Source organism: Strongylocentrotus purpuratus, unplaced genomic scaffold (assembly GCF_000002235.5).
Source record: "Strongylocentrotus purpuratus isolate Spur 01 unplaced genomic scaffold, Spur_5.0 spur5_scaffold_4, whole genome shotgun sequence".
In the NCBI taxonomy this organism is placed as follows: domain Eukaryota; kingdom Metazoa; phylum Echinodermata; class Echinoidea; order Camarodonta; family Strongylocentrotidae; genus Strongylocentrotus; species Strongylocentrotus purpuratus.
Window position 1 is genome coordinate 2,024,597 of NW_022145610.1, and position 26,952 is coordinate 2,051,548.

General features: G+C 37.9%; 1 protein-coding gene across 3 annotated transcripts in view; it reads left to right on the plus strand.

The window, feature by feature from the left end:
• LOC574679 (hemicentin-1) overlaps window positions 1–26,952 on the plus strand; it is a 112,338-nt gene that overhangs the window by 41,119 nt on the left and 44,267 nt on the right. For all 3 annotated transcript variants that reach the window (XR_004066343.1, XM_030997535.1, XM_030997536.1), the window contains exons 10-28: window positions 1,519–1,645; window positions 2,122–2,388; window positions 2,929–3,198; window positions 11,415–11,597; window positions 13,119–13,214; window positions 14,125–14,403; window positions 15,031–15,288; window positions 15,771–16,049; window positions 16,637–16,909; window positions 17,201–17,476; window positions 18,398–18,667; window positions 19,300–19,447; window positions 19,935–20,062; window positions 20,865–21,009; window positions 22,371–22,498; window positions 23,362–23,634; window positions 24,865–25,137; window positions 25,689–25,961; window positions 26,446–26,742. Coding sequence is in view for 2 of the 3 variants with exons in the window: in XM_030997535.1 (XP_030853395.1) it covers window positions 1,519–1,645; window positions 2,122–2,388; window positions 2,929–3,198; window positions 11,415–11,597; window positions 13,119–13,214; window positions 14,125–14,403; window positions 15,031–15,288; window positions 15,771–16,049; window positions 16,637–16,909; window positions 17,201–17,476; window positions 18,398–18,667; window positions 19,300–19,447; window positions 19,935–20,062; window positions 20,865–21,009; window positions 22,371–22,498; window positions 23,362–23,634; window positions 24,865–25,137; window positions 25,689–25,961; window positions 26,446–26,742 (4,243 nt within the window). In the remaining variant the exon portion in view is untranslated. The remainder of the gene's footprint in view (window positions 1–1,518; window positions 1,646–2,121; window positions 2,389–2,928; window positions 3,199–11,414; window positions 11,598–13,118; window positions 13,215–14,124; window positions 14,404–15,030; window positions 15,289–15,770; window positions 16,050–16,636; window positions 16,910–17,200; window positions 17,477–18,397; window positions 18,668–19,299; window positions 19,448–19,934; window positions 20,063–20,864; window positions 21,010–22,370; window positions 22,499–23,361; window positions 23,635–24,864; window positions 25,138–25,688; window positions 25,962–26,445; window positions 26,743–26,952) is intronic.

The window sequence follows — 26,952 nt, forward strand, 5'->3', positions numbered from 1 at the left end:
ATTGACTGGTTGAGTAGATTGATTGAGGTATGTACTCACATAGGTGAGGTGAAGGTTCCGTGCATGGGGTTAATACATGTAATCCTTTATTCTTCATACTCCTTCACCGTTAACCCATAGAATATTGGGTCAAGGTTTGTAAGGCTGATTTTATATATTCTAGCTGTACAGAAAATGATTTATTCAACTGATTTGTACACTTTAAATTAGCGTAACAAATTTGACTTGGCATTCCATGAAAACATAAAGAATAACATAAAGCCCCACACATCAAAGCCAAGTTGGACTTGGTTTCCATACAGGCCTTATTCTATGTGAGCATGTACATGTACTGGGGATTGTTTCACAAAGACTAAGATCAACTTAAAATTGGACTTAACTATGGCAGGCCGTTCATGCCACTAGTTCCTCTAACCATTCCTGGCATTGCTTTCTCAAGGGACTAACAAATCATGGTCACAAATCTACAGAATTTACATTTTTTTGATAGTTTTTTTGAAAAAAATAAAATCTAAAGAATCTTTAGTAAATATCATAATTGAGAGACCAATGGTGAGAGCAACCAGTGGCATGAAAGGCCTGCCATAGTTAAGTCCAACTTAAATTTAAATCTTAGCCTTTGTGAAACACCCCCCTGGTGCGTCAACTAGTCTACTCACAAGCCGCTTCTTTGCTAGTTAAGTGTATATATAAACTTGCAACGTCTCATGAAATATGTTACATTTGAAGCTCACTTTTAAATATAGCTAGCAACAAGGAACCGCTAACATACAGAACAAAACATTTGTTTGTTGATTGGTTACACTTTAAGTCATTCCTAAGAAACACATGGCGTACTTCCTATCATGACCTCAATGCAGTGACATGAGATGATCTCTAACAAATTGTAAACGGAAATCTCAAGGAAATTCAGAATCATGGGAATTATCCTTTGTTGTATACCGTAGGCAATTGCAATTTTTGGACACACTCCAGAAATATCATGTTGGCTGATTTGATTTAGGAATTTCAATTGAGTTACGGAGCATTGGTTATGTTCTGATTCCCTTGTAAAGTGGTATGTCATTTGATTTCCTCTTGCGAATAGGTAGATATATGAAAAAGATGTGATAATAAACAGATGAGAAGAAATATGTGAAGGGAAAGGGGGAGGGGGGATAGAGGATGAGGCTTGAAAGGAATAATGATGAAAACAATGAAAGTTGAGAGTTATAAGAATCTTGTTGATGTTTTGGCATAAAATAAAACGTTGAATAAATGCCAAATGTCAGTAATTTTTCATTAAGGTCTTGCCAATTTATTCTGACAAAAGAATTACATGTATTATTGTTAGACTTAAAGCAGACAAAAGAAACTCTTATCATACTGGCTCATAAATGAAAAAAAAAATTAAATTTCAAGTGTATGAACTTGTGGACATTGACCTCTCTGGATATGATAGATTGTATGTAGATTCTTAATGTCTTTTTGTGTCATCTTCCACTCATTCTTGAATTTTGATCAAACCTTATTCCATAGGTAAGCCTGATGAATAATGGCTCCCTTGTGATCCAAGATGTTCATCCTGGTGATGCTGGCTCCTATCGTTGTCGAGCATGGAATGAAGGAGGAGTCACTGAGGAACACGTCTATCTTTATGTGCAAGGTATGGGTTAGAGCCCTGATACAGCATCAGCCACGTTTCATCTTTTCAAAGCCAAAAGGGCATTAACCCCATGTTAAAGTTTATATGAGTTAACCCCCTTCTCGCTCTAGATGATTTAATTGTGTAGCTTGTAACTACATTATTTGGTGAATAATAATTAAATCAGTTAATTAATTGATGCATTGAAATTTAGGGCCCCATTTCACAAAACTTGTCATCAGTGACAAATGACAGTTTTTGTTATAAGCTAGTGAAATCCTTGCTTCTGATTGGTTATCAGCAGGTTTGTCACTAATTTCTGTCATTTGCCATTGAAAAAATGCTTTGTGAAACGGTACCCAGGACTCTTAATTCATGGCAGCACTAAATGTAACTGGTTTTGCGTTATGGACGCATCCTTTTGTGCTTCTACATTTTGATAGAAGCTGTAGTGTGTGTCTGACTGCTTATACCTTACCTTTATCATTCCAATATAGAGCGACCCCAAATCAACGCCTACCAAGGCAACGTGACCTTCACGTCCAGTCAGAACATCACCCTTCGATGCTCGGCCAATGGCTACCCACACCCTGAGCTCAGATGGCTGAAGGACGGCCAGGAGCTTCCCATCGTGCCTGGGACAAGGCGCGGAGAGATCATCCATCAAATCTTCAATGCCTCCAGAGAGGACCAGGGAATATACACCTGCCTGGCAAGCAACACGGCCGGCTCAGACTTACTCAACGTCTATGTATCCTACCATGGTAAGAACGAAGATCCATAAGATCCCTAGCCGTCCGCTTCCAAACCTTGATAACTCTCTGTTCCAAGCTTGTCAGGCTGAACGCAGGAAGGGTCTTGATTCATTCTTGTTGGCCCTCGGCATACTATATCATCTCTATGCCTGCGTTTATAATGTATGTAGCACCAATGGGAAACACATTTCTGAAATATTACATAATTTGGATATATAGAGCATGTGGGACTCTAACCCATGTGTGTCTCCTTTCATGGTGATTGTTTATTACCAAACTGGTGTTCCTATCTCTCCAGAGATAGCCTTCTACAGTAGTTCATCTGATCATAATGAATGTGCAAATGCTCATTTCTACTCTATTAGTGAGTAAATAAACTTGTTTGATTTTTGCCATGTAAAGGCTGATGTGATTAATAGTAATAACAACTTCAGTTGATGTTCATATACACGTACATGTACCTAGAAAGATGGCTAGGAGAAGACCCCTCTTGCTGTGGCTGCAGAGTACCATGTATTCATATCAATGTGTTTATATGATCAATTGCAGAGCCTCCTCGCATCCAGATGACGCAGTACCGTTACCTGACCCCGCCCAGTCAGAAGGCAACCCTCTCCTGCCCAACCTCTGGGGTACCCCCTCCTGAGATCACCTGGTTCAAGGGGGACAGAGACCTGACTAGGGTCACCTACACCAGGATCTGGCCTAACGGGGACCTGGACATCATGGGGGTCCAGGACTCAGACTCTGGTTCCTACACCTGTTATGCTACCAACGAGGCGGGCGTGGTCTCAGAGACAGTTCATCTTGAAGTTGGATGTAAGCATAAGAAGTCTCAATTGCTTTCTCCTCCTATCCATACACATTAAGATTGATATGTAATTCATGTCAATCTTTTGCATTTCAAAATTTGCTTGTTAATTTTTCACTTCCATACGTTTTTGCATGTGTTGTAGAAAAAGGTTAAACCCTCTTTAAGTTTATGACGAATGACTGAATTTGTTAAGTTTTGTTTGTTTTTGTTTTTGAGTGTTATATGTCTGAGTGTTTTATGTAGCATGTCTTCTATGTAACTTGCTAAGCACCCTACAGGGTTAGTTCCTTTTGAAATTTGTATAAATTGATATGGATATTGTTGTCATGGAGATTGATTTGATTTGTTATGTCAGGGAGATTGACTTAATTAAGCTTGTTGAGTGCTTCATCATTACGCACAGCGAGTTGAAGGTGGCGTGGGATGATCCTAGATCATCCCTGGGGCCTACAGCTTTACAAGCTTGCTTTCATGTAGGTCCCATCATATTTCTCTTAGTTAAATCAGTAATTCACATTGACCACTTATTTTTGTTATTATTATGTATTATTGAAGAAAAAAACAATTTTGTACTTTATTTGAAATGTACATGTATATGTTTGTTTATGAGAAATATGAAAATAAATGAAATGAAATGAAATGAAAAAATTTGGTATTTAAATGTCATGAACTGGCGATATGAATGATGCCTTTAAATTGTAAAACTGTAACTTTGCAGGTCTTTCTCTAAGGGTCTAATTTCTCAAAAATGGCTAGGATTTAGATAAGCATATTGTGGAGAATTGGAGATTAGTCTGAATTACAGGTAAATACTGTAAAACTGGATTAGAAGAAATGGCATGTGGGTCAAGGATCACAGAAGTGAAACACCTCACTGTTTCTACGAGTGTTTGAGCCATTGCTGCAAGTGAGTCCTCAGTATACCTACAAACCTACAGGCATCACTAAAGCATCTAATGACCCCAGATTGAGGGTATATAAGCCAGATTTGCGGAGAAAACTCTCTGATCGATCGGGATCACGCTGCGGGAAAGTGACAAGTCATGACTGCCGAGGAGATAATTAGACAGTTTATTAGTCCTAATACCTGCTAAGTGCTACGTGGTGACTTTCATTTCCTACCCTCTAACCACCGACACTTATAGCTCCCAAGCATCGCCCTGGAGGGTGATTCAAGAGTCTCGATAGTTTCCTCTGCTAGTGTCCGATGCTCCGTCTGGCTATCTCAATGCCTCTGATTGTACACTCTACATGAACTGCTTGTACCCTCTCTCTGCACTTTATTAACCTACCTGTGTTGAGACTGTCCAAGACGTAAGGTACAGCCTTGTTCACATGTGCAGCGGTATACCAAGATTTATTTCAATTGTGACAAAAATGTAATACGTTTCATGTTTCCCATCATATCTGAACATGCCTTAACTTGTTGTTCTACGTCTACGCCACCTACCTATGTTTACTCTGTTGAAGACAAAATAGAGTCTAAGATAAGGGTGAGCTGAGTTGAAAAGAGAATTGAAATATAATGTTTCAACCTCTCTTGCACATGAAAGTCAAGTTGTGTTCATGCATATGAAATCTACCATGGATTCAAACGTTAGAAACATTAGGCTTCATGCAATGTCAATTAGAAATTAGGTGATATACTTCTTTAGATGAAAGAATTATTCTTTGTATGCCATGTCATTGTCAGGTGGAAAAAGTCTAAATAATAATAATAATACTTTGTTCTTTTATAGCCTATTTCACACCTGTTGTTCAACATTTCAATGTGATTTACAATGTACATAAATTAAAACAAGATCATGAAAGGAAGATGAAACAGAAACATATATAGAAAACAATGAAGTTCTAACAAAGGGAATAAAGGTTATGTTCATGACAAAGATTGGCTAAGTTAAACCGGTACGATTGTGGAAATAGAATAGAACAATAGAAGAAGAGAATATGTAGTGTTTCTATTTAATGAGTTTAAAAAAAAAATCCTAAATGAGTTGAGGAGCTGAGACATCCATTTACGCCATAAATTTTGAAATACAATGTCATTAGAAAATAAAATAAAAATGAATTCCAAAAGCTTATGAACAATCCCTTTAAATACTACAAAACAAACCCTCACAGTTTTAACAGACAGTAAGGCTCTCTTTACAATTGATGCAACCTTGTCTGTTTTGACAGCTCTAATTGACATCACTACCTTTTTTACCCTCCAGTCGCAGGGGGCCACTCTTTCCTAAAATCATGGGTCTGTTACGTCAGTCGTGTGTTGCCAATTTGTAGTGAGAGATACAAAATGTCAGCACATTTATTAATGGTTAATTAGCGCTTGTATGATTAATTCATTACTCATTTGGGATACTAAATGGAAATTAACTTCCCTGCTGGATGCATGGTCTTAGTGCAAGTAATTTCAGATGGTATTGCCGGTATGTATAGAGATCGGGAGAGTGAATCTTAAAGCCTGCCTGCACCAGTTTGCCCAGGAGGGGTTAGAACTCCCTGCATGGTAACTGGCAGGTGGTTATCTTATCAAATCGACTCTCAATTAACATAAGAAAAATGGGACCATGGGGGACCAAAGGTCACCACTTAGGCATCGTTTGCTATATAGAGGGCGCAAGTAGCTACAAGTAGTGCAGTGGGGCTTTAAGCTACAAACATTTTGATTGATAACAAGTGATATGATTACTTTGTTAGTAACCTCGGGCTGTTTACAAATTTACTGCCCTATTTCTAAAGTGCAAGCAAATTACTGAACAAACTTTCCATGAATTCTTTAAAAATTATCTTCGAAGTAGAATTAATGTTTCTGTTTTATCTTGTGTGTTACAGTAGTTATGAGGGCTATACAAAACTGTTTTTCTTGTTTGACAAATTAATGCATGCCTAATTTTAGTAAAAAATTAGTAGGTTTTTGAAGGGTTTCCTTGTTAAAAGTTCTTCAATTGTTCTACAGATGATAAGCAATAGGATTGACATATATGATAAACTGGGCATGAGATCTGAAAAAAGGAAAAGAATAACAAATTTTAAAGTCCTTTATGCCCTTTACTCTGATAGGGACTATACTTTCAATATCACCCTGACAATATCAAGGCTAATAGATTCTTGCTCTTCTGATAGACAGTTTAAGTGCATTAATATTGAAACCTGAATCATTTCAGTTCTACTTAACTTCTGTTTTGACTGGCTCTCATGATGCACTCCTCCCTTGCTATATTAAGCAAAGCATCATGGGAAGGATCATGTGTCATTTTTCTTGGAATGCTAATCATACAGGGAAGAGATGGCAGCCAGATAGATCTACAGGCTCAGAGCTGTCAATCAAATCTCTCTTGATGACAAACACTCTGTCTCATCATCCCTGACCCGTCTTATATGTAGTTTGCAGGCACGAACCCATGTCAGTCGCTGTGCGTAAGTGTGTCTGGGTGGTGAGACTAGGCTGACGGCATAGGCTCTCTGGTTTAGTTCCTCCGAACATGACACAGCCAGAGACTGAAGGAGCTAGGCTCTGCTCAATGCTTTAGGAATTGTGGCAAGGTGTCAACTTAGAGTCTGTAACCTACAGACTATACCCGTCTGTTCACGTTTCCTGTAGGGTTGTGGACTTAAACTCATCTGAATGTGTCCCTCCACGAATGGCCTAACCCCATGTGGTTTGTGGGTTAACCATCTGACATGTGATCTTGACACCATGGGTCTTTCTGGGATATTTATGGATTGTTCAAAACAATAAATAAAGATGAAAATAATACATTGATATCATCTCTCAAATCTATGTTCCTATTCTCTCAATCTCAAAACAATATATCTGTATGAAAATCTCACTTACCCATAAGATTATTTTATATCTTATTCTTTGTTTTTATTATTCTGTAGTTTCACTTATTCTGTTGTTCTTGATTGTTCATAATTATAATTTGATAGTAATTTGATATTTTCCTATCCAAATCTTGCCTGGAATAGCCTTAGATAGACCTGAGGCATTTGTCACCCCCACATATACTCTATTATATAATTTCATGTTTTGAATTTGTTATTTATCATATCATTTGTTCTTACTTCAATATTTGTAAGTCTTGTTATGATTGTCTTCTATTTAGATGTTCCCTGTGTGCAATATATCTTTGTGAGTTATGTGGAAAATTGATAAATTTCTAACTTGAATTGATAAACCTTATTTAATCATATCACAGTGAATATCTCATTATGAATGAATCAGGAATATTTTGTAAGGATAAATATGCATTTTATTATAGCTAAATTTGTTAAAGAAATATGGAACATTTACTTTCAAACAAAAGTTTATGCTTCCTCTCATTGCAAAGATATGCTTTTTCTTTGTCACACAGTAAATACTCAAGAGCGCTTCGAGCCTTTAAGTTCTAACTCGAAACATAGAAATACTTTACTATTGATCCAGTAGATGAGACAGGTTGTTTTTTGAGCATGACTTTCATTCTATGATGACATTATTCTCCAGAACTTGTGTCGGACGCGTAGGAAGAAAATCATTTCCCAATTGCATGGGATGCAAACATTGTCCAGAGGAAGTTAGGATTAGGGTATTCAGGTTTGTTATCTTCCAGTAAATTAGGTCAGGACTAGACCTGCTCGACCCACTTTGTCTCATCATGAAGATCATCCAGTGCTTTTACAAACCTTTTCCTCAAAAAAAAAGTCCTTCAGGAATATCAGTTTTCAGGCTCCCCTTTCCAGCCCCTTTTCCAGCCCCCCCTTCTCTTGGCTTCTTTTTCCGGGCCCCCCTTTTCACTTTTCAGGTTTGTCAGGTATCGTATTGTACAGAAGTGTGTCGGCTTGATTATGTCTGGGAATCTACAAGCTGGTTATAAGTACAATCAGCTGGTATTGCTAGATTATTGTTGGCAAGTGCTGGGAGGGGGTGTAGGTTTCTATTTAGAAAGGTGTCATTTGTCATTTAATGCACAAGAAAAAGGATAAAACTTGATCGTCTAGTTAGATGTAAGTTGCTTCCAATCCTCACCAAAAATCATCTTCACTTTTACTTATTTACTTATAATGTAATATAAACCAGGGCCCCGTCTTACAAAGAGTTGATATCAATTGCAACTACGGTATGTACGTAAGAGATAGGAAACTGCAAACTTGTGATTGATTTGGATAGATCGCAGCTCCTTGTAAGACTGGGCCCAGGTCATGTTGGAAGGGGGATGTGATGGGTGCAATGACACCCCTCTTTCAGAGTAAAAACATGCACGAATAAAGCTGATGGCCCCCTTTTTGGATGGGCCTGTATATATATATATATACATATATCCCAAAGGATAATAGGGTAGGTTATCAACCCGGCCACTTTCTACCAATTGCTCCCTGCCATGATGGTCTATTGCCTGTTATTATATCTTGTCTGTGTCTGGTCTATAGCTCTTCTTCCCGAACCATTACTACTTGAGACAATCCTATTGTTTAGATTTTAGTAGTCTCTCTGAGAGCATTGAACTCAAAGTGAAGATAACATGTTGGTGGGTCTGGAAGAAACCAGTTTTGACAATCCATTGTTTTTCATGCTTTTGAAAGTTCAAACTACTAAGTGAAGGTATGGAAAGAATTTAAAGTGTTTTTGCATCATGCTGACAGCATTTCAGTCTGTTTTGGCTTGTTAGTGACCACAGCTAGAGTACAAATTGTTTCAATGTACTAACAATCGTAAATTCTAACCACATTCTGGAAGTGATAAATTGTTTTCAATGTCATGTTTTAAAGGGTACCATACAGTATGACCTATGACTAGTTACAAAAGTGTTTTGCTACTCCGGACAGTCATTTGTTACAAAAAACAGTCAACAACAGACTCGAGATGCACTGTAGATGCTCAACTCGTAACTCTGCTTATTTTCCCCAAAGACTTCATTGTAGGATGCCTTGAACAGTTCATTCCTTTATAATCTTATTTTACCCTAACATTAAATTAGTTTCGATAAATTCAGACCACTCAATTTAAATCTCAATTCATAAAATCAATGGTAAGTATTTAGTACATTTAACTTATTTTATTGTCACTTTGGATCTAAGTAGTTTCTACATGATTTATATGAATTTTTGTGTTCAGAATTGGTGTACTTAAAAAAAAAGATGTTCTCACAACTGTCAACCAGTAACTTAATTATAGTCAAATCACACTGGTGAATCTTGATGAAAGGCACAGGTGACAACTTGTGGACCCTATGAAAATCATTCATGCTCGTTCTGATACAGGTGCTCCATCCAATAAGTGGCAAGTGGTGTTTTTCCAGTGTTTGGAATCATTCTGTATTATGGGAATTGCCTGCTCTAAACTTCTTTCCTCCCTATCTCCCGACCCCCCCCCCCCTTAAAAAAAGGACTGCCAGAATATTAATACAAAGAAATGTAAGTGATACACTGTCTCTGTTGCCTGGTCAGGCAATGAAATATGATGCGATGGGACAGATATTATAGGAATATGAAAACTATACGATTCAGAATATGTTGATTCCAAGAGATGATCGAGAGATAGTAATAATCCATGAAATCGTCTTGATTTTTTATTGTATTAATTTAATTCTAAGTTGTGGAAGGGAATAAAGTAAGCTAATTGCCCCGACCCAACAATATATTTTGTACCTTAGGTAGGTTTAGAATACTCTTTCAAAGCAGGGCTGACTTTAAATCATTTTAAAGTCAGTTAAAAGGAAACGACACATGTAGTAGGAAGTGATATGGAGCCATTAGTCTACCACATGATTATTGCAGTAGATCTTTATTATTTTCTGCTTTCTTTCTGCTCACGTTTTGGTGTTTGTTTGCAGCATTCTGTTCTCTCTTTGGCTTTCTCTCTTTCTCTGTTTGTCCCTCTTTTCTCCCTTTTTAACCTAACCCTTTTACTCACTCTTACAAATAAATGACATATATTCCATCAGAGCTATACTTAGTCATTTAAATGACTGCCGGTAAGAAGAGATATACATGTATTTCAGTTTTTCAGTTCATTTGTAGGAACGAAAAACTCTATGCACTTAAATGATCTTGTCCTTTCCTGCTTTTATTTTTGTATAGGAGTTTAACTCTGTGCATACTTCTTACAATCCTTTTTTGAACATCAACAGAAAGGTCAATATCTGTACTACTGTGCTTAATTTGTGAATGGCATGATAAGATTGTCTACGTTCACAGGTAGTGTGTCGTAGTGTTTTACTTTTAGTTTGCGATACCTCAAAGTTACAAATAATAGTCCAAACATTGTCAATGGTTCACAAAGGACTGAGACAATCCAGCTAGTTATCGCCCTAACTTTAAAATCTGTCATGGTTTGTTACTTTGAGTTAACTTAAAATTTCGTAACCACGAGGGCTTCTGCAAACTCCTGAACTACAAGATAAATTTGTTTAAAAGTTTAGAACCATGACCTAAACTCAAAGTTTACTGACTGTTTTGTGAGCCTCACTACTGTAAACCATGCTTTCCAGTTGAAGATCGGCCGTTGCTGTAGACTAAAGATGGCCCCTGTTTCATGTTTGGAATGCCCACCGTCTGCCCTCAGACTGCCCCCTCTTAAAACAACATAAGAAGATTCCCTGTCTGGAGACTGTGACAGCGTCCTTCCTATTGCTCTTTGATAAGATCCTGGGCCACGTTCACATGGCCGCTAATGTCGAGAACCTTGTCTAAAAGTGGGAGGATTGTATTGAGCAAGGATAGCTGTGCTGTATGGTGTGAACGCCCTCGGGCTGTTCCCTCGTAAAAATATATGTATACTCAAAAGTATGTTTGCTGTCTTTTATTGATTATTTGAGAAATAATATCTGTTACATGTTACCTTGATTTGAAATTATATCTTGTGTTGGATAAAATTCTTCTTAAATAAATAATATTAATAATAATAGTCCGCTTTTATATAGCACTCAAAGCGCTAAACAGATTCAATACTTGCCCGCACACACTGTGTGCACAATCTCCACTCCCTGGGGAGCATTCCAGCCAGGCGTTACTTGACGCTCAAAAACTGTTTGACCAACAATGACGGTCACATCCTACCGGGTATCCATTTAAAACCTGGGGGGAGAGTAGCAAGTGCAGGTTAATATCTTGCCATAGGATATTAGTGCCGTGTTGGGATACCTATCCTCGATCTTTGCATTTCCAGTCAATTGCCTTAAACCACTAGGCCACGACACTCCTATAAACAATTTGTGTCTTTTTCCACACACCTACCCTTCAGCCTCACCCATTATCCTGCAGCCGCCCATTGATCTTGGTGTTAACTACGGGATGAACGTCTCAGTGACTTGTATCGCCATGGGGCATCCTCCACCTGCCGTTACATGGAGGAAAGTCGGCCAGTCGCACCTCGATATCAACCCCAGGATTACCATGACTGAAGACGGGAATCTATTCATCAGAGGTATGCACTTTTCTCAATAACCAATAACCCATTAACTGCTGCATCCTCTCATTCCTGTAGGCTGTAGACAAGAACCACCTAGACCCATATTCAGTGCTTATCTAAAAAAATAGTATTTTAATCATTTTCCAGCTTAGGTTGGTTGGTTGTTATTTAACCTGAGATTTAAGAAAGCATAAATGCTTGTTAGTAAGCAACCAGAGGACCGACGGCTTTAGGTCCTCTCCAAGGGACCTTGTAATGATGATAAATGTCTTACCAAAGGGCACTAGCACATTGGCTTGGTTTCAAACCCGGGTTGCCGGATTACGGGACCACTGCTTGACCAACTTCGGTATTCAGTTGAAACTTTCGGCTTATTATTTCAACTCAAGTTTAGGACAGCTCCCTAGCTGAAAAAAAGAAAGAAACTAGAATAATTATAGTAATAATAAATAATAAATCTGAATTGATATAGCGCTTAATAAGGAATAATATGGGTCTCAAAATGCTTTACAGATATTATTGATGATGCATATCTGTAGCCAAAGCGTGACTCCTCTTGGAAGTTAATCCAGTGGCCCACCTCTTTGTTTTCTTACCCTTTAGCCAATATGCCATTAATTAATGTAAACCACATGGGGATTGTATGATAATTCTACTGTCTATTGTCAGCATATGGTGTCTTGCAATGGTGTGAGTCACATCTATATCGTCATACCCAGCCAGGGTCATCACTGGTCGATGCCCTGTTAACCCAGCTTTCATGTGTGTCTCGCATCACCTATTAAAGCAATTAGGTTTGATCAACACCATTACGTGCTATTTCTATCTTTTTGGCTGAAGTTGTGAGGGATTTATTTCATTTTCTTGCAGCCCTTGCCAAAGAACAGCATCCAAGTTGGAAACGGATTTCCGTGTAGTCCTATCATAAATGTAAAACCACAATGGATATTTTTTATAATTTTTGTGAAATAGGATGTCCTGTTCAATATCTCACTGTAATGTAGCCAGATTTATGATTGAATATATGCTTATCAAGAATATTAGTAAGGTTCATTAAAGAGCTGAAATTTACCGTATGAAATACAATTAAATGGAGATCAAAGGAGTACAGTATGTTGAAAAGTATGCTGTTCCTATGTTATTGTAGTCATACAAAAAAGTTTCCTCTCTCTCCCCCCTTCCCCATTCTCTCTCTCCCTTCCTCTATCTCTTTCCCTCTTTCTCCCCTCCTCCATTTTCTCTCTCCCTCCCTTCCTCTTGCTCTTTTTGTGTCATATATTTTCAATAGTCATTGTGTCTACCTGGTTTTGTCTTTATATGTACCCACCATTTCTTTAATATTAAATGCTACATCTATATGTGTTAGTGTATTGTTTTGTACTTTTACATTCTCTTTTTGTATTTGCAAGCATGGACCTAATTGTGCAGTGTACTAGAAACATGTTGCAGGTGACCATTACTTCTTTTTCTTTCCCCTTGCGTTCCTCGCACCCTTTTGTCGATGAATAACATTCTCCCTTTTCCTTCTTTCACCAGACATGCAAGTGGAGGATAGTGGGACGTACGTCTGCGTGGCCCATAACGAACATGGATCAACTGAGGCATCGGCTCAGCTTCGAATCACAAATCTGAGTAAGTGAAATCATCACCAAACGAACAAGGGAAAATACTTCTTCATGCATGTAACCCTACCCCTGGCCCTAATTATAATCATAATCCTAACCTTACCCTACCCTAATCCTAATCCTAACCCTAACCCTAAGTAATTTAAGTCATCACTTAACGAATAATGGAGAATACTCCTACATGGAAGTAACCCTGCCACTGACCCTACTTGTAACCATGATCCTAACCCTACCCTGATCTTAATCCTAACCCTAAACCTTAATTTGACTCTTACTCTAATCTCAACCCTAATCCTAATACTTGCATTGACTCATTGTGGAGTATTCCGCTGTTAAACTATTTCTGACTTTATTCAAATAAAGAAATTAATGTACTTGACTATATATATATATATAGTTGGCACTGAAATGATGAGTAATTTAACAGTATTCTCCCTCTCTCCCTCAACATGGATGAAGTTTATACAAGGTAATATTACTTCTTTCCATTTTAATTCACACATATCAGAAGTATGTTTTGACTGTGGTTTTGATTTGAACGTCTTCAAGGATCTCAGAGTTGAAAGGTGGAATCCATTTTAACAATTTGCATGGTATTCGTTTGCTTTGCTGAACCTATTTTATCAGTTAAATGTTAATTCATTGTAACAATTCATGCAGTGTACTTCCTGTAAATGCTGCTCATCAGCTCTTTCATATCATATCATTACGACAGTGAAACTTGCTTTAGCAACCACCTGTTTAGATTTTTAGTTTTCTGGGAATATTGTTTGTCATTTCAACGTGAACTAAAGGAACCTGCACATAACAACCACCTGACCATAAAGACCACTTTTCTTGTCTCTCTGGAGTGGTCTTTCTATACAGGTTTCACAGTACTGTTATCTAAGCCATGCAGTTTCTGTTCTTTCTCACAGTCCAGCCTCAGATCAGTGCCACAAGCCAGGAGGAAGTGGTGGTTGTTGAAGACGATGTGGTTGTACGTTGCAACGTGATTTCCGGCAACCCACCACCGACAGTGACGTGGTTTCACTCCAGCGAGAGGCTCTACCCTGAGTACAGCCCTCGCCTAGAGCTCTTCCCTGATGGTAGCCTGGGAATAAGAGGTGCGGTCATGTCAGATGCAGGCAACTACACCTGTGTAGCGGAGAATGCTATCGGCAATGATACCAAGATAACTCGTATCAGAGTCCACAGTAAGTCCTACTGGGGAATTATGGTGACTATGGTAGTGCTGGTGGTGTAATGGTGGTGGTGATGTTAGGATGATGATGATGATGATGATGGTTGTGATTATGGTGATGAAAGTGATGGTTGTGGTGATGATGATGATAACGATGATGATGATGATTGTGGTGATGATGATGATGATGATGGTGATGATGATGGTTAAAATGTTGATGCCAGTTATCATACCTGATGATGGCTCTTTTGTGGTGGAGGTGGATGCAGTGGTTGGGGGATGGTCATGATGATAATGATTAAGTTCATAGTTACGATGGTGGTGGTAGTCATGACAACATGATAATGATGACCGTGCTAAATGATAATGCTAGTAACTGCTGTACAGTTTTCACTGATAATTCTCTTGGCTCTTCATCTTAAAGGTCGGCTGTCCTAGTTTGGCCAGTGGGGATTAGACCACACAGCGAAGTCAATGACAGGTGGCTATCTCATCAGCTCAGGTCTCAATTAACATAAGAAAAAAGGATCATGGGGACCAATGGTCACCGATTGGGCATTGTTTTCTATATAGAGGGAGCACGTAGCTTCAAGTAGGACGACGGGGCTTTAAAGTGATATGTTCTCTATCTTCCCTTTAGATCCACCCAGTATATCAGGCACAGAGACCAGCTACACTGTAATCCATCACGAGTCGGTCACGTTGCTATGTCCGGCAGCAGGCCACCCACCACCACTCATTGAGTGGATCAAGAACGGACAGACGATACCCAATCTTGGGCTGCATCAGAGCGCCCTCACTCTAAGCTATGTCACAGAGCAGGACGCAGGGACGTACATCTGTAGGGTGTCCAATCTTGCTGGATTCTCAGAGATTGAAATAACGCTCTTTATTCTGGGTAAGTGAGAGAATATTATTATCTTAATTTCTTGTATTGTGCCAATAGTAGTAATGATCTTGGGTTGATTATTTGTGATCTACATGTACAGTGTATTTATTTATGAAATCAATTATTTATTCACTTATTTTGTATTATTTCAACAGGGTAGCCCAGTCAATAGTTTAAAAATACTGGTGTACTTGGGTACCTTAACGTAAACAATACAGGTGACTTACATGTTTATAATTATCTACATGGTGAAATTTGTACAAATTACCTTACCTTGTGTGTTCTGTACTTCAACTTGCCTGTTTGTTTCAATATGGTCTAACTGAAATAATAATAATCAAAATTATAATAAAGACCTCCATTAATATGCCTATGTTCTTTTTATATATTACAGAAGGTAGAAAGGTGTATCAATACCAATTGCCTGCACACAAAATACACTTGAGTGGTCTGCATAGAGATGTATAACGTTATCATTTATTTCTTTTCAGTGCCACCTGCCCATGAGGGTGTCGAGACCACCGGTGTCGTCAATGTGACACAGGGGGATAGTGTGACCCTCCCATGCAATGTAAGGGGGACTCCCCCTCCTCAGATCTCCTGGTTCAAAGACAACCTTCCCCTCCCGGAAGCGGGAAGGAACTTCTATGTGAATACAGACGGCGGCTTGGTCATTCAGCAGATGTCTGTGGCTGAGGAAGGGCAGTATAGGTGTGTGGCCTCTAACATAGCAGGCAACGTCTCAAAGGATGTCCGCATTACTATTCTTGGTGGGTGGTCTACCAATAATTTTAACTCTGCTTCTGTTTCTGTCAGTCAGTCTGTTTTTCCATTAATCTTTCATTTTATACTATCAAGCACTCCATTTTACAATGATTCTATTTATCCCTTGAAAATCCTCAAGCAGGTAACTTTATGGAAATTGGTTTAAAAAAATTCCATTCGTCATGCCTCGATCAGTCCATTAATCCTTTTCTTTATTATTAGTTTACTCCGAAGGCCATCAGTCTTTCTGTCTACTCATGCCTTACTACATGTATAAACACTTTTCACACATTGGGAGGCAATGCAGCACAAAATTGTCAAATATGTAAACTATATGTTTGGACTAAGAATTGAAAATGTTGTCCTCTCAAGTATCAAACTGGATATGCATTTTGATTTATAAGTGTATGTTTCTAGGGCAGATTTGATAAATGCTAAATTTCACCTTAAATTAAGAAATTCTAAATCAATACGTGACTCTGAAACTTTAACTTAGTGGCATATATTGGAGGTTAAGTCTGTGTTATTGAGATTTAATGCATGTTTACACAGTCATTCAACCTACATCTCATGACTGCTTCCATTGGCACAGTTCCCCCAAGCATCGAGCCTGGAAACACAGAGTACGCCGTGGTAGCTGGAGGCTCCATCATCTTGTCTTGTGAGGCCTATGGCATCCCCATGCCGGAGGTTGTATGGCAGAAAGATGGAGCTCAGCTGTCTATAGCTACCAGGAACGTCCGCATCCTGGATCTAGGATCGCTCCAGATAGACGTCACTTCAGAGGAGCATACAGGAACGTATACTTGCCTGGTTACCAACGAGGCTGGATCTACCAACAGGCTCATCACTCTAAGTGTAATTGGTAAGTTTCCAGAGAGAGAGAGAGAGAGAGAAATGGATAGTGAGAGAGAAAGATGGGAATAGATGTAGATGCGGGAGGGATGACAAGATGACCAAAAACATAAATATTAGAGATAATAGTGAGGTACGAATAGGTAAAAAGAAGAAGAGGTAGAGAGAGAGAGAGAGAGCGATGAATAGCAAAGATGATTTAAGAGATTGTAAGAAGAGATCTATAGTATAGAAACATTACATGGTGTTGGAATGAGATTGACTTAAAATATCTTTCTTTCCCCTTATATACCATGTTCAGTTCCACCACGCATCTTTGATGGCCAGACTCAGTACACAGTGGTCCAAGGTCAAGCCATTATCCTGCACTGTCCAGCTACCGGTACCCCTCCTCCAACGATCACTTGGTCAAAGGAAGGCATTGCTATCCCACTCAACGATCCGCACTATGACGTTGATGAGATCGCTGGCACTCTGACCATGTTTGGTGTCCTGCCGACTGATTTTGGAACATATAAGTGTGTCGTGAGGAATGATGGTGGATCAGTGTACAAGGATATCACTCTGTCTGTCCATGGTATGTATCTTTGAAGACTCTTGCACGTCAGGGACCTGTTTCACTAAGTCTTTTTTCAATGAAAAATGACAAAAATCAGTGACAAATCTGCTTATAACCAATCAGAAGCAAGGATTTCAGTAGCTTACAACTAAAACTGTAATTTGTCACTGATGACAAGTTTTGTGAAACAGGTCCCAAGTCCAATCAGCATCTTGTCTGTTTAGAGTCACTAGGGCATTAACTTCTTGTATCATGTTGTATAGATTTAATGCTCCTCGGGCTCCAGACAGAGGATGTAGCAGTAGTTCAAATTATCCTGACACTTGGGGTTTTAGCTGTGAATTTGTAAACATGCAGCTGTGCCCCATCTTTCATGGATGATTGACTATAGTTGATGGCATCTCACATTTGATATCAATCACTAATCTTACATAAGATAGGTAACAGAACTTTATATTAATGACTTACTTGTTAGTGATTTGGGTCAATCATATCCTTTAAAAGAAGGGGCCCTTGTCTTCGTAGACATCACTTTTCATTGTTGTGCAAGGTTTCTGCCCATTAATGACCAGAAATTTCCGTTGTGTTTCTGGCACAATGCTCTCTCCTTATATAACAGTGATGAATGATGATGTAATTCACCAGAATAATGTTTGTTTTCACTCAATTTGAGTTTGTTATCATTACCAGATAAACCACACACCAGAGAATGTGGTTGAAGGGGTGTGGTGTGGTGAAATTTTATGTATTCTCTCAACAAAGTTTGGGAGCGAAGTAAAATCATTATGAAAACAAATTTGGAACTTATGAATACTGAATGCTATTAACTTTATTCTTTCTTTAAGATTCAAATTTAGTTGCACCGATTATTGAGCATGTTGTCAAGGAAACCATGTGGAATGTTATTAACTTCAATCTTTATTTAATGTTCATCTTCAGTTGCTCCCGTTATTGAGGAAGCTGTCGAGGAGACGTTTAGCATCACTATAGGTCAGACTGTCTCCCTTCCTTGTGAGGTGACGGGCACCCCTCCGCCAATAGTCACCTGGTACAAGTCAGGCAACCCCATCTCGGTCACTAGCTCTATGGTCATCACGCAAGACTCACTGGACATCTATAGTACTAGACCATTTGATACCGGCATCTATCAGTGTGTGGCAAGCAACGTTGCAGGCAACGTCACCAGGAACTTCAGGCTCATTGTCATGAGTAAGTAGAACTCTTGGATTAATTTTCTGTTTCATGGTACCCCTAACAAACAGAGCAAAATATTTTGTTGTTGGTGATTTGTATACTATAAGTTAGGGTCTCTACAGATTTCAAGATTTGATGTTTAGTAACCAATTTGTAGCAGCTTTCACGTTTCAAATATTTGTATGCATGCAGTTGTACATATATGTAGCAAAACAATAGCTGTGTGTTCACCATTAAAAAAAAAACAGCATCATTTTGAAATGATTCAGGTTGGAGTGTCAAGTTTCAGTTATTTTAAAGGGAGTGCAGCCTGACCAGACTACGTGTATTTCCCTTGGCCTGACTCGGGGGGCCAATCAGGTATAATACGCCCACGACGATTCTACCGCAGCAATCATGTGCTTGCAACATACGCAAAACCAAGGCTTGAGGAGAACTTTGGTCTGTTTCGCGAACGCCGACTGACATTAATCAAGTCCATTTGTTTACGTGCAGTTGTCTAAAAGAAGACGTAGATGGCGTTAACCAGTATTTGCCAAGCTACACTCCGTTTAAGTACGCACTTATTTTTTTATTTACGATAAGAGTTTAAACAAGATGTGAAACTGATTATCTCTTGAAATCCCTCTTTATCCTTGTTCACCCAGTTCCTCCAAGTATTCAAGATGGCCCAGCGACCCGTACGACTGAGGTCGGAGCTCATATTGAGTTGGAATGCAGGGCTGATGGTATCCCACTGCCTGATATCACTTGGTATAAGGATGGAGAACCTCTTGGCACATACAATGACCCAAGGTTTGTCTAGTAAAACGTCATGGATTTCTTCCCTTTGACACTCATCTCCTCATCATATCATTTAAAGATAAATTTACTGAGTTGCTGCAAAGTTTGTTTTATGTCCGCTATCCACCCTCCTTAATACAGCTGTAGCTATAAGGCTATTGCAAAAAACTCCTACGTCTGTTTTTACATTAATTTTAGCTCTAACAAGGACACATGTGATCAAATAGTTTACAACATGTCGAGTGTGATGATAACCTTCTGTTAACTTAGACTCATTGAACCTTGAAATTCACAGAATTTTCAACCTGAATCTGAGTCAATTTTCTCTTAAACATTCAAATGAAATACTGTCAACTTTGCTATGCATGTCCCAAATAGTAAAATGTGTCTGATTCATTGATGTTGAAATATGTTTCAAGTGTGAATATCATGTCTGTCATGCTAGAATTGATCGTATGTAGCTGTTTAATGGTTTTTCCATTGACTTTTAAATCTTCAGGTTGCGAAAGACCGCCTTTGGTACTCTTCAGATAGTGAACGTAGATCAGGAAGATTCTGGAGAGTATGCCTGCTATGTCTCCAACGATGCAGGCAAAGCTTCCAAGTTCGTAACTCTCACCGTCAACTGTAAGTCTTTGCTATTTGAGAATTTAGACTTTCATTTTTATAGGCAAGGTTGATTAAAGATAAACTCCAGTACTGGTTAAAAAAAAAGAAATTAATTCTCACAGAATCAAACGAAACTTACACTGAATGTTCAAGATTACAAATAAATGACATGTGCCAAACAATTTTGGAAGAAAATGTATACTGGCTGAGTAATGAGCATAGAAAGACAAGGAAACCAAGGTAGTACCATCCCCGACACCATGTGTGTTGTCCCATATATAGCTTTCTATGTGAGTGTTTGTTACTTTACCAAGACTCGGTCAAATTTATTATGATTTTGATGACTCCAGAACCTTGCAGTGCACACCAATACTTACATGCTCCATGATCAACTGTTTCTGATCCTTTCACACCTTTTCTTTCACAATGCAATCGCATTACCAGTACTAAAGTTTATCTTTAACTTCTGGGAAAGGTGAAAGATAATTTGTGAACTTTTTCATTCTTTTTATTTTAGTGTGTATCAGAAAAAAACGTCTTGAAAAGGATCTCTTCAAATGAAATAAAAATATTATGAAAATGCAATAAATTTTGTTCTTTAACTTAATGCACATCTATTACAATTCACAACACAAGGAGCTAGAATAAGTATGAGTATGGCATCAAGATTTATGTTAGAGGATGATACTTCTCAGGGTAGAAATTACAATCAAAAGACAAGTTTCAAAGAAATTGTAAATCATAATCAAGGTTGATCTTGAAAAATTCAACAACTTATGCCATATAACTCATTTTATGTTCTGTTTTTTGTTTTTAACAGTGGCGCCCATTTTACTAGATAGTCCTGATTCCTACACCAGCCTGATACGCAACCCTGTGACACTCCAGTGCCTAGCTGCTGGCTTCCCTCCCCCTGATGTGACGTGGCTGAAGAATGGAGCTCCTCTAAACCAAGAAGATGTCAGGTAGGTCCAACTTGGGACTGCTTTGAGACCACGTTAACAAGGTCTAGTCTTAATTAGCTCATGTGTTCAATGAATTGAGATCTTGGTTGGACTTTTTTTATTGGTTAACCCTACGTTAACTGGGGGGGGGGGGGGTCAATTTAACCCCCCCCCCCCCTGTAGAAATTTTGCGACTACTCCGAAATCGCGGCATATATACAATTTTTCTTTCATGACTTTTTTCTTTTGAGTCTTACACATCTTTTAAAACGATTTTTTTGAAAATCGGACGTATAGTTGCAAAGTCACGTGACCTTTTGTCTTCGCATGTCAGCCCGAAAATCGCTCATTTTTGTGATTTGTGTACAAAACATATGGAAATGTCATTGGTTATTTAGTCTTGTTTAAAGTTTAGGTGTTTGTTTGGGGTCAAAATAGTTGAATTGTAGTGTAATAAAACAAAAACAATAAAAAAAAGTTATAAAAACAATGAAATACATAAGAAATTATCAAAACAAGAGATAACATAAGGAATAACCTGACTCTTCCAATTTGTTGTGTTGTATTATTATTCCAAATGGTTTAACAAATATATGTAGTGAAAAAGAATGCTTAAATATGAATAATGTATGATTTATGGGCAAAAATGTGAATTTTATGACCTTATTTGCATAAATTACCATAAATATGCAAATGAGTGAATTTTTCAAAAAATTGAAATTACCATAGTATTCTATACACTTCACTTGACATGTATGCAAATTTTCGCGGCGATCGGCAGTGAAATGGTCTGAAATAGCCCAGTTAAAATAGAGTTAAAGATGAACTTGCATCACTTAGGGTAAGATCTCAAACCAATGTTTTGTGTCGGACTATAGGGGGTGTGCGTTTCTGTCTTTGTTATGGTAAGTTGTACTATAAAAGCATATAAACAGTTAAAAACTGAATTATTCATACTCTGACCAAGTGTTGCATTTTTAAAAGTAAAAATTATTTTGTCCTGATTTACGTATTTTCAGAATATTACATATTAAAGCTAGCTTTCGACTAAAAGTATTAAAAAAGGCACTAATTGAACCAGTCAACTTTCATTCTTGAGTTACAAAAAACTTTTTAAAAGATCAAATTTACAAGGGGTATAAATACTTTCATGAATACTGTATGTGTTTATGATTGGTATTTGTTTAGTGAAAGTCATCTAATATACATTGAGAAATCTATAGAAATGTCTGAGTGTAGGACTACATGTATTTTTGTTTGGAGCATACATGGACATTTGTCTGAAGCTGTAGAGATTGTAGGAGGTGTGTCGGGTAAAAGAGGATTATTATTATACAGACGTGTAAAGAATCTTCATCATTCATCCCCCCCCTCCTATCCAGATACTACATAACTCCCAGCAACTCGCTTCTCATAGCTTCCACTATGAGGGAAGATAGTGGCATCTATACCTGTAACGTATCTAACACAGCAGGATCCCAATACAAGCACATGGAGCTGACAGTTTACCGTAAGGATTCTAAATGCTTGCAGAATTTTATAAGATAAATCATGAAGAGTTTAGGAAAACAAAGTAATTTCTCTTTGAAATTTCTTACCAATACTACTTGGTGAGAAACTTTCCCCTTCTTTTCGTTTTGGTCGTTTTGGTATGTATGCACTTTTCAAACAATAGTCTAAGTTATTATTAGTTTAAATTATTCATGTAGATGCACAAGGAAATAAGAGTAATTTTTCACTGAAACTTGTTTTTTTTTTATAATTATGATTATTAGTATTACAATTATTAATATGAATTTTATTAATATCTATATCATTAATATTGATATTACTATCAATATTATTATTATTATTTTTATGTTTATTATTATTATAATTATTATTCAATCAATGATTTCTTAGCTTCATATTCTTGTGTAATGATCCCTGCCCTAATGGAGGTACCTGCTAAAAAACAGGTAAATCTTCTGAATAATAGAGGTTTGGACATGCATTTTGTTTGTAATGTATCCATTATGGAACAACGTACCTTGTTTAGTCAGGGATGTGGCTGTTCTTGTCACAGGTTTCTTAGGCAACTCAAGATGTCTTTTGAATCAATGTAAATCTTCTCAACAATTGATTGTATTTATTATTATTATTATTATTATTATTTATTTTGGTTTTAAGTTCATAGCTTTACCTGGTTTGATTTCAGGTGTGAGTGGGAAGGCCAAAGAGTCATAGGAATTCCATAACTTGTGGAAGTACAGCACAGAAAGCTGAATCATTTGTTCTTTATTATGTCTTGATCGTATCGTATCTCTGGAATGTAGAATAAATAATAATAATAATAAATTCATTTATGTTCTTCTATTTTTCTTATGTTGACAGTACCTCCAACATCCATCAACAGTGGGGACACCAGCTACGATGTTACCCTTAACAATCCCGTCTCGCTACCCTGCGAGGTGCAAAGTTACCCCCCTCCTACCATTACATGGCTCAAGGATGGGCGGGTGATCCCCTATACCAACTCTCATTACCGCATCCAGCCATCTTCTCTTGATATCCCCATGGCTGTGGTGAGGGACTCCGGGGTCTACACCTGCATCGCGACTAACATCGTCGGCAACATTTCTAGGAATTATCAAATCAATGTTCAAGGTTAGTATTAGAAATGAAAGTAAATGTTGGTTTTCCAATATTTACTGTTATTTGGTCGTGTACTTTCTTGGAGAGTTTGTGATTTGAGGAAGAGCAAATAAGGACCTATCTAGCTTCATGGTGTAGTGTAGTATGTTGTCATGCTGTAATTCAGTGTCAAGTTATTACCAATGTGAAGGATAGAAACTAGAAGTGGAAGTCATGATTAAAAGCTATTAATGTTAAAGTTGTTCTTATATTTTTAATGTAAATGATAAAGTGAATAATTATCTTTTTCACCTTTCCCGTCTCTACTTTCGCATCTTTTCCAAAGTTATCTTGATTGATTGATTGATTGATTTTATTTATTTCATTTCATATATCAATTGTTTGCACATTTAAGAACATAGTTTACAAAGTAATTTCAAAATTATGGAATGTAACAAGAACCTACTGGAAAGCATATCTTATCCCTGAACAGTCCAAGTCACATCCTTGGTTACCTTGTCATAATTTTATCTTGTCATAATTCTTGTCATAATTTTATGCTAAATAATAAAGTGACTAATCATTTGTTTTCACCTCGTCATTCTCTCTTTCTGTTTTCTGCATCTTTTCTTTTCAAATTTGTTAAACCTTTGTAATACAATGCCGATTCATTTACTGCTTTGACATGGCTTATCTCTCTCTCTCTCTCTCTCTTTCTCTCTCTCCATTTCCCTCTCCCCTCTTTCTTTCTTTCTTTCTTTCCCTCTCCCCTCTTTCTTTCTTTCCCTCTCCCCTCTTTCTTTCTTTCACTCTTTCCTCCTCTATTTTTACCAGTTTCCTTATATCTTCTCTCCTCTTCTATTTTTTAGGGTGATATTTTAATGCCTTTTATTAAAGTGATTTGATATTTTAACCGCTGTTAATTTCATTTATTTCATTTTCGTTTTTTTTTTTTTTTTTTTGTTGTTGTGCTTTTTACTATTTTTAATGCGTATTATGCTTACATGTTAGTTTTATACTGTTCTTACCTTTGCCTGTGAGCTTTGGTGATATTCGTTATTTATATTTCTGTGTTTTTATCCTGTTCAGGACCATTATGTAAAACAGATTTTGTATCTACAATGTATATCTGATTCTTGTTATCCTGATTAAATATATTTCAATAATTTTTTTTTTCTTTTTTTCTAAGTTGTCATATACCTCAACAGTCCAAGTCACATCCTTGGTAACCTTGTCGCTGTCTGTACCTGTTGTATGTTTCAGTTCCTCCATACATCAGTCCCGGTCCTGACACCATCACCGCCTACCTGGGCCAGAATGTGACCCTTCCATGTGACTCTATCGGTGTTCCCACCCCAATGACCATGTGGGATAAGAGTGGCCTGCAGCTCAACTACGACAACCCTCGATTCCACAAGCTAGATGAAGGTTCTCTGATCATCAGTGATGTGCGAGAGCTGGATGCGGCTGCTTATTACTGTCTGGTGGTTAACCAAGCAGGTGCTGATACCAGGAGGATCACTCTCACTGTAAAAGGTATGTCTTAATCCTGTCTGCAATAGTTTGGCAAGGAGGGATTAGACCTCCCTGCATGGTCACTGACAGATATTTCAGTTATTTCATCAAATCAGCTCTCAATTAACATTCGAAAAAGAGGATCATGGGAGACCAACAGGCACCGATTAGGCTTTGTTTTCTATATAGAGGGCGCAAGTAGCTACAAGTAGTGCAGTCAGGCTTTAATACTCTCCTGATCTCTTGTGACAATTATCAATTGATTCACCAGTCAATTACCCTTAAAAAGTAGCAATGGAGGTCGTGATTAAGAGCTATTGATGTTGAAGTTCTTGTCATGATTTTAAGCTAAATGATGATGATGCTCCTTGCATCATCAATGAGCTACCTGAAGTACTCATAGAAAAGAAAAGGTGCATTACACCTACAGGGTTTGTAGTTTTGGATCTGAAACAGTTATTTCTGTGTGTCAAATAATAATTTTACTTGTATATCATCAGTTTAGTTATTTATTGATTTCATGAGATCAGACTATAACGTTTTGAGATTCTTTCAATTTTTTATTGTGATAGACGCTCCTCGCATCATCAATGAGCTCCCTGAGGTGATGGAACAGATCATGAACACAGAGGTACGGATACCATGCCAAGCCACCGGGACACCTAGACCTCAGGTCAGTTGGTTCAAGGATGGACGCCCTATAGAACAACTCCGAGGCTACACAGTGCTTGGAGACAACACCTTGCTGATATCTAGTCTGCAACCCTATGATAACGGCCGATACGAGTGCAGAGCACAGAGTGAGAGTGGGTTTGATTCTATTGATGTCTTCATAGATACACAGGGTAAGCTTTCTTAGAAGATGGTTGATATCTTGTGAAGATTGTGGACTTGAACACATTGAAGATTTGATAGTAATCACGATGTCCAGCTCATCCAGTAAATTTGCATTTATTGTTGAACATTACATCTATGTTAAAAAGAGTGATATGTAACAGTTCATGTCATAGGATAATAGATTGAAATACATTTTGTTCTCTTTCATTTAGTCCTCTATTGTATTTATATTTGTTATATTTGAAAAATTGTATATATTATGTATTCCTATGTTTATTTTATGTTATATATTGCAGACATGAGCAGTACCTACTAGAGATATATTTCATGAAATAAATAGTTAATTATTGAAGGAAAAAATATTATCTAAAGATCACAGTGGTGAGAGCAAATAGTGGCATGGGTGACCTGCCATAGTTAAGTCCAACTTAAAGTCAATCTTAGTCTTCGTGAAACACTCCCCTTATCAATATATTTATTTCGTTTTTGTAGTGCGCCCTCACATTGCTGGTGAGAACACACCGGACGACCCTGTCGTTGTCTTCACTGAAGAGGATCAGACGGTCATCTTAGAATGCAACGTCACCGACTCTCATCCTCCTGCAGAGGTCACATGGTACCAGAACGGTCAGGCCATACTGGCCAGGGCAGACATCGGGATTCACTTTGAGACCGGCGATACCAGTCTCAGGTTACCCTACCTAAGGCCTGAGGATGCTGGTCACTACCACTGTGAGGCAACCAATGGACAGGGGTCCAGTCAGCGCCACTTCTCCGTGGAAGTCCACGGTGAGAAAGGATTAACACTTTGGTTGCTTTCTTGGCCACTCTGCAAGGTCACTTGTTAGCCATACATGCAATTTGGCATAAAAATGTTACGTACCAATAGACTGACAGATTGCTTTGTGTGACACAATGACTTTGCAAAATTACCCATTTGTGGTCTTTATAAGCTTCATGACCACCTTTTGACATTGTTATAGATCAATCTTGCACTGG